The sequence below is a fragment of the Taurulus bubalis genome (assembly GCF_910589615.1).
Source record: "Taurulus bubalis genome assembly, chromosome: 7".
Lineage (NCBI taxonomy): Eukaryota > Metazoa > Chordata > Actinopteri > Perciformes > Cottidae > Taurulus > Taurulus bubalis.
Genome location: NC_136595.1, coordinates 1119628 through 1132268, shown reverse-complemented (window position 1 = coordinate 1132268; position 12641 = coordinate 1119628). Strand labels below are relative to the sequence as shown.

The 12641-nt window shown below is 49.5% G+C and overlaps 1 protein-coding gene across 1 annotated transcript in view; it reads right to left on the bottom strand.

Annotated features, from left to right (window-relative positions):
- Window positions 1–12205, bottom strand: part of ptprfa (protein tyrosine phosphatase receptor type Fa) — a gene marked incomplete at its 5' end in the record, with an annotated part of 188492 nt that extends 176287 nt beyond the window's left edge. The window contains 2 exons of the mRNA XM_079220647.1: window positions 7398–7539; window positions 12062–12205. Of these exons, the coding sequence (XP_079076773.1) occupies window positions 7398–7539; window positions 12062–12205 (286 nt within the window). The remainder of the gene's footprint in view (window positions 1–7397; window positions 7540–12061) is intronic.
- Window positions 12206–12641: the final 436 nt, after the last annotated feature.

Below are 12641 nucleotides of genomic sequence, written 5' to 3'. Positions count from 1 at the left end.
CTGGACGATTCGGATTCTAATCAAAATATGTCTGTACGAGAAATGAACCTATCAACGTCAAGTCCATGGGGTGGGGTAAAAGGAAACATCTCCAACGGCACTGAGATAAACACGAGGTACCTGGTACAAGCTGTATCAGGAGGCCTTGGCACGGAGATCGGCAGCTCTAATCAACATTGTTTTATACGAGGGAGACGGGGAGCGGGATGATCCTGCATACCAGAGCCACACCTGCAGCTTTCAACAGCTGTGCAGCGCGGGGAGGAGGACAAGTACGAGCAGTGAGATCAGAATGTATTGGCAGAGCTGATGAAGGCTCTCTGTTCGTTTGAAAACAGGGGCGCTACAGAGGTCAAACAACAGGACGGTTATTAGTTATTGTCTCAGTCGTCAGTTTCATGACGTACAGTCAGAGTTGGGCTTTAGAGGCTCTGCTAGTAGCGCTGGTACTGTGTGAGCACATTTCTGAGTGTCTCTGTGCTCTGAATCAAATAGCGTTTCAGTAGCTTAGCTCAGTAGCTTAGCTTACTAGCTTGGCTCAGTACCTTAGCTCAGTAGCTTAGCTCACTAGTTTAGCTCAGTAGCTAAGCTCACTAGCTTAGATCACTAGCTTAGATCAGTAGCTTAGCTCACTAGCTTAGCTCAGTCGCTTAGCTCACTAGTTTAGCTCACTAGCTTAGCTCAGTAGCTTAGTTCACTATCTTAGATCACTAGCTTAGCTCAGTAGCTTAGATTACTAGCTTAGCTCACTAGCTTAGCTCACGAGTTTAGCTCAGTAGCTTAGCTCACTAGCTTAGCTCAGTAGCTTAGCTCAGTAGCGTAGCTCAGTAGCGTAGCTCTTTTATTGAGCAGTTAGGGAGCATCAAGCTGCCTGTTTGTTCCAAAGAATCTCTGGCGGTTCCTGCTAAGAATCAGAAGGCCGCCGATAGACAGACGTGTGAGCGTGGAGTCGACAGAAGACTTCCTCTTTGTTGAGGGGTGAGGACCAAATTAATAAATTAGTTCTTTAAATTACTTGAATTAAAAATGGTGTTTTGTAATTTAGTTATTACTTAATAGCGGAAGTAAATGGGCAATTAAGTGCGAGGCGTCCAAGAGCCATCAAGTAGTCAAGGAGTCAAGGAGGAGTCAAGGAGGCGTCAAGGAGGAGTCAAGGAGGAGTCAAAGAGGAGTCAAGGAGGCGTCAAGGAGGAGTCAAGGAGGCGTCAAGGAGGAGTCCTGATCAGATTCCTGAACCGCCTCAGCTGACTCATTTCCACACGAAGAAGTAGCGCCTCAACTCCAGGGTCCTCTGGTGTCTGAGCTCCTGACCCGATCTCTTTAATCCTTTTTAAGCTTTTACATCCTCTTCTTTTCTTTCGTTTGTTTGGATTGGATGTTTTTCAGCACTCAAAGACACTGAAGTGCCAATTTAAACTGAATTTCTGAACGATGTAAGAGCTGAACGGAGCTGAGAAATGAACTGAAATGTGCTGTACGAGGAGTAAGTGTACGAGATAAAAGGGCAAGAACTAACAGTTGAAGTGTCTTTTTTCATTGGGAATGTCACTTCACCTGACATCATCTTTGAGTTTTTTTCAATGGAAGTGTCGTTGATCGTTGATAAGTAATCAGTTCATCTGTGGCGGTTCCACCGCATGCACCCCTAAATAATAGCCCCATCATTGAACAATAAAAATAAAAATATACATATCAAAAAAGTAGTGAAACTCTGATGTCAGAGTGCAAGTGAATGCAGCGAGAGATGCTCCTCACCCTGCCACCTGAATGTGTGTCTACACCCTGTGGACGAATACTGAAAAAAAAAAAAAAAAGAGGAATCATATCCAAGTTGAGAGATGTTGCTGCTTCACTTCTCCTGCTGAGTCCGAGCTGGAAGGCTTCCTTCATCTCCTGGAGACGAGGCAGCAGCACGACCGTCTGTCACGAGGTGTCATGTCTCCTCGCTAACGAAGCTCCGGCCAACCAGCCGCTCGGTCTCCGGCCTTTCAGCGCTTGTTGGGGCTCATCAGGTGAAAGAAAGGACGTGAGGTATAATCGGCCGTATCAGGTCCTGCCGGGTTCCCTCCCCAACCGGGCAATACTTACCAGAGGATCCTCGAGCTACATCCTTAACTCTACCTGCTCCGGAGGCGCAGCTCGACCTGGCTCACTGCATCCCACACGTATCCAAGAAGAAAAAAAGCACACGCTAAAAAATATGATACCAATTATTTTCAATCTGAAGCATGGTATAAAGAGCAGTGACGGGTGGAAGAGGCTGCATACATGAGTCTGGTGGTGTTTGAGTGACCTGATCCTCCACCTCTCATGGGCCACAGCATGCTTTCTGTTTGGTATCTTAGATCGTAGCTTTACTTATTGTATTGCAATGATTGACTGATTAAAACACATACTAATACAAATAAAAAATATACTCTCAGCTGCAAGCAAGTTGATTTCACAATATATAGTTTCATTCTGAAAACTATGATCATTTATAATTTGTATAACTAGTCTATTGGATTTACTTCTGTATATCTTTTTCCACTTTTCTTTTGTAAATTCCAAATCAAGTAGATGTGGCTTCCCGTGGGTCGGCCCCACATGTCGCCATCTACGCGCCCACATTCCGCCTTAATGGTGAAGACCACGCCCACATTCCGCCTTAATGGTGAAGGTCACGCCCACATTCCGCCTTAACGGTGAAGGCCACGCCCACATGTCACCTTAATGGTGCAGGCCACGCCCACATTCCGCCTTAAGCGTGAATGCCACGCCCACAGCCAACATTAATGGTGAAGGCCACGCTCACATTCCACCTTAAGGATGAAGGTCACGCCCACCTTAATGGTGAAGGCCACGCCCACATTACACCTTAAGGGTGAAGGTCACGCCCACATTCCACCTTAAGGGTGAAGGCCACGCCCACGTGTCACCTTAAGGATGAAGGTCACTCCCACCGTCCACCTTAATGGTGAAGGCCACGCCCACATTCCACCTTAAGGGTGAATGCCACGCCCACATTTCACCTTAAGGATGAAGGTCACGCCCACCTGCCACCTTAATGGTGAAGGCCACGCCCACATTACACCTTAAGGTGAAGGCCACGCCCACATTCCACTTAAGGATGAAGGGGACGCCCACCTTCCACATTAATGTGAAGACCACGCCCACATTCCACTTTAAGGGTGAATGACACGCCCACATTCCACCTTAAGGGTGAAGGCCACGCCCACATTTCACCTTAATTATGAAGGTCACGCCCACCTTCCACCTTAATGGTGAAGGCCACGCCCACATTCCACATTAAGGGTGAAGGCCACGCCCATATTCCACCTTAAGGGTGAAGGCCACGCCCCTCCTGAGAGACGAGAGGATCTGTAAGGATCTGTGATGTCACGTGACCTCCTCACAGCCTCCATCTGTCTGTGAGCAGCAGCTCCAGCTCAGCTTGGACATCTGAATCAGAGCTTTGGAGCCTTTTAGTCAAACATTAAAATATATATCAAATTAGACGCAGAGTAACATAAGTCTTTGTGTGTGTCAACCCTTATGTTCCTAGACTACTGATTCATTACTGTTTTTTAATTAAACATAACTTTCTGTCACAAACGCCTCAATACAACAAAACCATCACTAAACTGCACTAAACATATCCATAACACATGTTACTCATTCTTTCATTTCTATCAGTGGTTACTGTCGGGGAAACAAATGAAATACATTGAGTCAGAACATTTTGGGACTGGATCAATATTTCCTCATTGTGTTGATGAAAAATGGAATTCGGCCGACAGATTTATTTTAAAAGACATTTCTGCTAATCAGTAGCAGGAACTTCACTCCTCAGACAACGTGGAACATGGAGCTAACGATCATATAATCTTTGAAGGGTGTCCCCAGAAGGAATAACTGGTTCATAAGTATGAAGTGGTTAGCATGCCCGTCTCTCAGGGGAAGAGACCAGCAGCTCCACTGGGACCAGTGCAGGAGAGACGAGGCTCCTCTCCAGTGTCCAACCAGGCAAACGACTACCTGTATATGAAGTCATGAAGTTATGAAGTTATGATGTTTTGCTGCACAACGCCTCTCATCTGCGTCTGCAGCTCGTCTTCGTAGTCTCTCTCATCCTTAAGCTCTCTCTCTCTCTCTCTCTCTCTCTCTCTCTCTCTCTCTCTCTCTCTCCCCGTCAGCTCACTTCGTGACTAACGCCACACTCTCATTACCCAGAGTCCTGCTGTCCACTCTTCCTCTCTCCTCATCCTCTTCCTCTCTCCTCATCCTCTTCCTCTCTCCTCATCCTCTTCCTCTCTCATTTCTTCCCACTCTCTGTTATTGCTTTTTGCCGTTTTGTTATTTCCATGTTCCCTTTAGCTCACACACACACACACACACACACACACACACACACACACACACACACACACACACACACACACACACCCTGAGTGGGGACTTATTTCTGAAGCGGTGAAACTGTGTGGATGAAGGTCTCATTACCAAATGAAGCAAAAGCTTCTACTTGAGCTTTTATATTTGCATTGAACAGAGACGGGCGTCCAGCCTGGTGGAGCAGCGGAGCCTTCAGCAGCCTGCAGCTCGCCTCTGCTGCCTGGAACCGCTTGTGTAGCGGCGCTGCAGTCTCCCCTCCCAACAGAACGCCATGCGGTGAAGCTGAAGCAGCTTCTGTAGCATCACGACCACCTGCTCACTCTCATGCTGCCTTCAGGGGTAGGCTCACTCTCATGCTGCCTTCAGGGGTAGGCTCACTCTCATGCTGCCTTCAGGGGTAGGCTCACTCTCATGCTGCCTTCAGGGGTAGGATCACTCTCATGCTGCCTTCAGGGGTAGGCTCACTCTCATGCTGCCTTCAGGGGTAGGATCACTCTCATGCTGCCTTCAGGGGTAGGCTCACTCTCATGCTGCCTTCAGGGGTAGGCTCACTCTCATGCTGCGTTCTTTTTTTTGTATTTGACATCAATGGAAAGTATTGATTAGTTGTGTTAAGCCCCAAAGTGTTGGTGAAGATGAAGATACATAAAGATGTATCTGCAGTGTCACTCTACCCGACTGCTTTCAACATTTATTTAGGCCCAATACTCTCCAATGTGACTCAGTATTTCTCTCTCACACTATCTGCACTACAGATGCCGTAAAGATGCACTATGGTTCCAGGGCTTCTATGAACACATCATTCATGCTCTAACCAGACATACGGAGAGTTTTAATGAGATTTCTGAAATCGCTTCGCTTTGTCAAATATACACTGTGTATTCTATCAGCAGCTCCCTCCTGAACATGTCTGCATCACACATGAAAAGTGCTTATTCTGTGTTTTCTATCTGTGTGCTAAATATGAATCTACTAACAGTGACTGTCAACCCTGTCACTGTGTGTGGCTTTAGAGGGGAAAGGTGTTTGCTGGGTGCAACAAGCCGGCGAGCCTCAGGCTGCTGACAGTATCTACATGGCATAACAAGCATAATGGGTTCCTGAGTGATTTGGGAAACGCTGCCAGAGAGACAGCCCATGTGTGTGTGTGTGTGTGTGTGTGTGTGTGTGTGTGTGTGTGTGTGTGGTTGTTTGTCTATCAATTAGAGAGTCGATTAAATGAATGTGTTTGGGCTCCATCTCGCCGCTGGCAAAGAACAGAGCAGTCTAGAGGCACACCTACAGGAGGGTCCCAGCCAACATCCCTTCAACTCAGGAACAGGCACAGAGACACTGGGCTCCATTCTGGCCTCAGACATCAACAGCCAAACGCCGTTCTGACACTGTGTTCCATCGCGGCTGCTGGAGCGTCGTCACGGTGGCAGACATGTGTCTGTGGCCAAGCATGAAATGAACGGTTTTAATTCAATTTGTAGCAAGAAGCATCAAGTAATCACATCAACTGGTACTAGTTGGAGAAGCACACTTGTGGGGGATAATCCGCTTTCTGCAGCCAAGTCCCTTTCTACTGGTGTGGGTCTGCTGCTCTCAGCCAACACCGAGGCAGACGCCGTAGCGCCTCCTCTCTGCCGGCGGCGGGACGGGGCATTACCATGATCGGCCACAAGTGGACCGCTGCCAGGGGGCTGGCATGAGAACGGTCTGCACATGCGTCTCGAGTGAACACCTCGCTCCAAATGCAGTAAAACAGCTGGCCAACATCCAGAGTTTGGGTTTGTATAAAATACCTTTTGGGGGCCGAATTAAATTATCCCAGCAAACTTCACGGAGAACAATTCACCATTGAGTTTCAACCAAATGTTCTCTGTTCTCGCTCACCTGAAGGCTGAAGAACTAGATCCTGGTGGTTCTGGTGGTACCTCCAGTTCCTTCCACCACTCTTGGATTCTAGCTACTTCACCGAGAGGAGAATCTTCTTGTTGGAGCAACTCGTGTTGCAACTCCAGCGCAATAAGGTTGCTTCTTCTTTTTTTCTTTTTTTCTTCTTTCTCCACATCTTAATCCCTGACCAGGAGGAACACTTTGTGTTTCTCCACTTTGTATATCTCTGGTGTTATCACATCGAAGATGAAGAAAGAATGCATTGAACATGAGTGCTACAGGAACCAGGCGCATGGCAATGTCAAGGGAATATGAATTGTGGAGAACCAAACCGTAACCACAACCACAGCAGATCATACCTTTACATCACATCCGGCACTCAGGAGGTGTTGTCCTGCTAAAGGTGCCGTCTGATTAGAAAGTAGTGCTGGCAAAGACGCTGAACACTCGTAACCATGGCGATGAAGGTTTGTTATTTGCGACAGCTCAGACTCTGGAAACAATTCTGACCCTCTGATCAAAGTCCAAGATGGGAACATGTGGATGTGGTTCACTCTGAAGGGCAAAGTGAGCCGACAAGGTTTGTCTTTTAGTTTGGAGGACGGCTCTGAAACTGCTGCTGCCTTGAGACTTTCTATAACGTTCTGTTCCTAGCACTGATGCTGTCTGAACACATGTCTGAACACATGTCTGAACACATGTCTGAACACTTGTCTGAACACATGTCTGAACACATGTCTGAACACATGTCTGGACACATGTCTGAACACATGTCTGGACACATGTCTGAACACATGTCTGAACACTTGTCTGAACACATGGGATTCTTTGTGGAGAGACTCGGTTTTTACGGATCTGTCGACTAATCGATTGGTTGATTTAGTCGAAAGATCTGTAAAAGGTTGTTTGAGTGTTTTCTTTGGTGAAGGATCCCTATACAGTACAATGCCAAGTGCTGCCTGTCCCTCCTCCTATTGGTGCTGTACTATTGAGTCCAGGGGCCACAGCCTCACTAGAACTAGAACCAGCTGTCACGCCATGCCAATGTGTTGCCTGAGCCCACGAGGACCAGCTCTACTGTCACGGGACAGGAAGGCCCTTCAGCTGCCCGGGCCGTGTGGGGCGTTAGAGGCAGGTCTTACCCTCCAGGACGGTGAGCTTGGCGCTGGTGTTGATCTCTCCCACGCTGTTGGTGGCGGTGCATTCGTAGATGGCTTCGTCGCGGTGCGTCCTCAGAGGCTGGATCCGCAGCACCGACCCCGAGCCGTCATCGAACTCAATCACCTGGCAGACAACAGCAGAGGATTACAGTCATCAGCTGTGACATTTCCATTCAAACGCATGCTGAGCCGCTCTGAGGCCCACACACACACACAGGAACTGGAGGTTGAAACAAACAGGACCTTCAACAGGAGACCAGTGTTCATGTCCTGAAGAGTTCATTTGAAGCTAAATGTTTTACAAACCAATGACGTGTTAATATCTATATATGACCCGTGATCAGAGGTCATTATCCAGATCCCATGTGAGGAAATCCAGACGCTTCTTTAATCTGCAGACTGGAATAATGTGAACCACTCAACGGCTGCACATCTACATCCTACATGAACTGTCAGGGAGATTTATGTAACATCCAATCCACCGGCAATGAGACTGTTGTCTGAGTCACACGTGTTAGTTAGGACTGTGATTGGTTTTCTCTGTTTTCTTTTTGTCATGCACGGACGTGAGGAACTTTGTCCTGATGCAACACAAGACATGGTTTGTTTTTTCAAAAGTAATGCAGTTGAAGTTGGACACAATTAAGAAATATGTCTTTGAAAATCTGAGAAAATGTCAAAATGCCAAGACCAAGATCAGTAGACGTGTAGTTCTGGGGACAGCAGGGCTGTTTCCTGACTTCTAGGAGGATGACAGGGTGGACACAGACGCTTTGAAGGGCTTGCTCTAAGTCATCTCTGTCACACACACACACACTCACACACACACACACACACACACACACACACACTCACACACACACACACACACACACACTCACACACACACTCACACACACACACACACACACACACTCACACTCACACACACACTCACACACACACACACACACACACACACACACACACACACACACACTCACACACACACTCACACACACTCACACTCTCACACACACACACACACACACACACACACACTCACACACACACACACACACACACACACACACACACACACACACACACACACTCACTTACACTCTCACACACACACACACACACACACTCACACACACTCACACTCTCACACACACACACACACACACACACACACACACACTCACACACACACACACACACACACTCTCTCTCACACACACTCACACACACACACACACACACACACTCACACACACACACACTCACTTACACTCACACACACACACACACACACACACTCACACACACTCTCTCTCTCACACACACACACACACACACACTCACACACACTCACACTCTCACACACACACACACACACACACTCACACACACACACACACACACTCTCTCTCACACACACTCACACACACACACACTCACACACACACACACACACACACTCACACACACTCACACACACACACACAAACACACACACACACTCACACACACACACACTCTCTCTCTCTCACACACTCACACACACACACACACACACACACACACACTCACACACACACACACACTCTCTCTCTCTCACACACTCACACACACACACACACACACACACACACACACACACACACACACACACACACACACACACACACACACAGAGTGGCCATCAGTTTGAGTAATGCTGGGCAGACAGGTGGAAGATAATTCCTATTACTCACAACGACATGAACCAAGTGTCTCGTCTCCGTGGGACTCCTGTCCAGTCACTTCACTTGGAGTCATTTGGGTTGGCTGGCAGCTAATGAGCCTTCCTGCTGCTGCAGAGTCCTGCAGGAGGCTCCCCCCGTCCTGCAGGAGGCTCCCCCCGTCCTGCAGGAGGTTCTCACCGTCCTGCAGGAGGCTCCCCCCGTCCTGCAAGAGGCTCTCACCGTCCTGCAGGAGGCTCCCCCCGTCCTGCAGGAGGTTCTCACCGTCCTGCAGGAGGTTCTCACCGTCCTGCAGGAGGCTCCCCCCGTCCTGCAAGAGGCTCCCCCCATCCTGCAGGAGGTTCTCACCGTCCTGCAGGAGGCTCCCCCCGTCCTGCAAGAGGCTCCCCCATCCTGCAGGAGGCTCCCCCCGTCCTGCAGGAGGTTCTCACCGTCCTGCAGGAGGCTCCCCCCGTCCTGCAGGAGGCTCCCCCCGTCCTGCAGGAGGTTCCCCCCGTCCTGCAGGAGGCTCTCACCGTCCTGCAGGAGGCTCCCTCCGTCCTGCAAGAGGCTCCCCCGTCCTGCAGGAGGCTCCCCCCGTCCTGCAGGAGGCTCTCACCGTCCTGCAGGAGGTTCCCCCCGTCCTGCAGGAGGCTCTCACCGTCCTGCAGGAGGCTCTCGCCGTCCTGCAGGAGGCTCTCACCGTCCTGCAGGAGGCTCTCACCTTCCTGCAGGAGGCTCTCACCGTCCTGCAGGAGGCTCCCCCCGTCCTGCAGGAGGCTCTCACCGTCCTGCAGGAGGCTCTTACCGTCCTGCAGGAGGCTCCCCCCGTCCTGCAGGAGGCTCCCCCCGTCCTGCAGGAGGCTCTCGCCGTCCTGCAGGAGGTTCTCACCGTCCTGCAGGAGGCTCTCACCGTCCTTAAACAAGCAGTTACTGTGTGCGTCTATGCAGCGGCCTGCGTGGAATGTCTAGATTCTGGGAAGATTCCCGTAAAGATTCTGCATATTGTAATGGATGTAATTGGAAAGAGACTTGTAAAGAGAAGGGCTGCACCAATGCTTTTGCACTGTATAGACATGGTGGCAGGTGATCCATGACATGGAATAGTTTTTGTACAATTTCTTTGTCAAACCACATCAGGCAGCTGCAGACAAAAACTATTATTCTGTTAGCTGTTGACCTGAATCATTGTGAAAGTGACATAACTAAGGGTTGGTCTTGATATACTTCCTGAACGCGAGGCTTCCAGGAGCAGACTCACATCTCTGTGGCCAGAGAACAGACAACGGAGGAGAGTTTTCACCGCACAAGAGTGGATCTCCATTCTGACACTTGTTATTGGACGGAACCATCGAGGCCTTTCCAACACTTTCTTTTCTCAGGACCCTTGGCGACGCTTTCTAGCACGCTAGCTAGCGTAGCGTCAAACTGTGACGCGGTCGCAGTGGACGTGTGGTTAATGTTGGAATTCAAACAAGAACACTTGCTGAGGTTTAGGCCACAAACCCAATTAGTAAAGTTTAGGGAAAACATCATGTTCGGGCCTAAAATAAGTACGAAGAATAAATAACTAAAGTGCTAAAGGCTAGCGACCGGCTAGCCGTGCCACCGGGCTAAAACAATAGTAACTTCAGCTAACAGCCAACTTTAGACTTCATCCAGACATTAGATGACTAAAATAGATCTCAAGCTGTAGCGTAGAAATGTAGCTTCCATAACAAATTTTACAACATTGGGAACACTTGTAGACATTTGAAAATATGTTGGAAATATAGATTCCAGTGTTTGTAAAATGTGATTAAGCAAAGCTTCAGTTCGCTGCTCCGTGGATAATCCTTTAACAGATTGTAAATGGCCTGAGGTAAGAGGTGTCATGGTCCTCCATGAATAAACTTGCTCACACACACACACACACACACACACTGAATAGACCCGACAGCCGATCAGCTGTCTCTATGGTGGCTTCTCTTCCGCTGTTTGACTGCAGATCTGTGATGCTGAGCCTCAGGTATCCATCCATCCATTATCAGCCGCTTATCCGGGGTCGGGTCGAGATATAATCCCTCCAGCGTGTCCTCGGTCTTCCCCGGGGCCTCCTGCCAGTTGGCCGTGCCTGGAAAACCTCTAATGGGAGGCGTCCAGGAGGCATCCTGACTAGATGCCCGAACCACCTCAGCTGACTCCTTTCAGCACGAAGGAGCAGCGACTCGACTCCAAGCTCCCTCCTGATGTCCGAGCTCCTTACCCTATCTCTAAGGGTGAGCCCGGCCACCCTGCGGAGGAAGCTCATTTCGGCCGCTTGTATCCGAGACCTCGTTCTTTCGGTCACGACCCAGAGTTCGTGACCATAGGTGAGGGTTGGAACGTAGACCGACCAGTAAATGGAGAGCTTCGCCTTCCGGCTCAGCTCCCTCTTCACCAGGACGGACCGGTACAGCGCCTGTTTTACTGCTGCAGCCGCACCGATCCGCCTGTCGATCTCCCGCTCCACCTTACCCTCACTCGTGAACAAGACCCCGAGATACTTGAACTCCTTCGCTTGGGGTAGGCAGTTTGTCCCCACCTGGAGGGAGCAATCCACCGGTTTCCGGCAGAGCAACATGGCCTCAGATTTGGAGGCGCTAACTCTCATCCCTGCCGCTTCACACTCGGCTGCAAAACGCCCCAGTGAATGCTGGAGGTCACGGTCCGAGCCTCAGGTATTCTAATCATAATACTGCGACTAACTTGATTTGCATCCAGTGGTCTTCAAACAGGCACTAAGTGCTGCATAGGTGTCAGTGCATAGGGGTGATTAGTACATAGAGCCTGCAGCTCATCCTCGCTGCTACTAAACACACATCCACTGCGAGTATAAGACCTATCCTGCTGTCTCTCTTTACCCCAGACACATGAAGCGGAGCGCTAATGAGCATCCCAGAGGGGCCTTTGAGGTCGTACCTCAAAGCGCTGAGAGCTAACTTTCTTCCCCTTCTTCAGCCAGGTGATGCGGGGTCTGGGCTCGCCCACCGCCTGGCACACGAACGACGCCACGCCTCCCGAAATGCCCGTCTGGTCATCGGGGGACTTGATGAAGCCGGGCATGCCTGAGGGAGGGAAGAGAGGGAGAGAATGAGGTCAGCTGGAGAGGCAGATGCAGGCGAGCTATAGGGTGGGCTTCTTGTGTTATCTGTGTGGGTCCTGCAATAATAATATGCTCTTCCAAAAAGCTGCCTCACGTCTGGAGCCAGAGCGGGAGAGACTTAGTCATAATAAGATGCACATAAATCAACATACATTGACTGGAGGTGTCAACTGAAAGCATTCTGTACATCACCAAGCTTCAAGGGGAAATAAAGAGTTGTGCGTGGATAACATGTTAAAGAAGTGGACGTCATCACCCGTTGGTTTGTGGACCGTCGTTTTGAAACCAAGAGTTCCACATTTTGTCGCCATCTTGGATTTTGGCCTTCACCGTGTCGTTGTGTCGCAAACAAGTTGCCACAGTTGACGCCCTTTATGGCTCTGGTAGCAGTAGCCG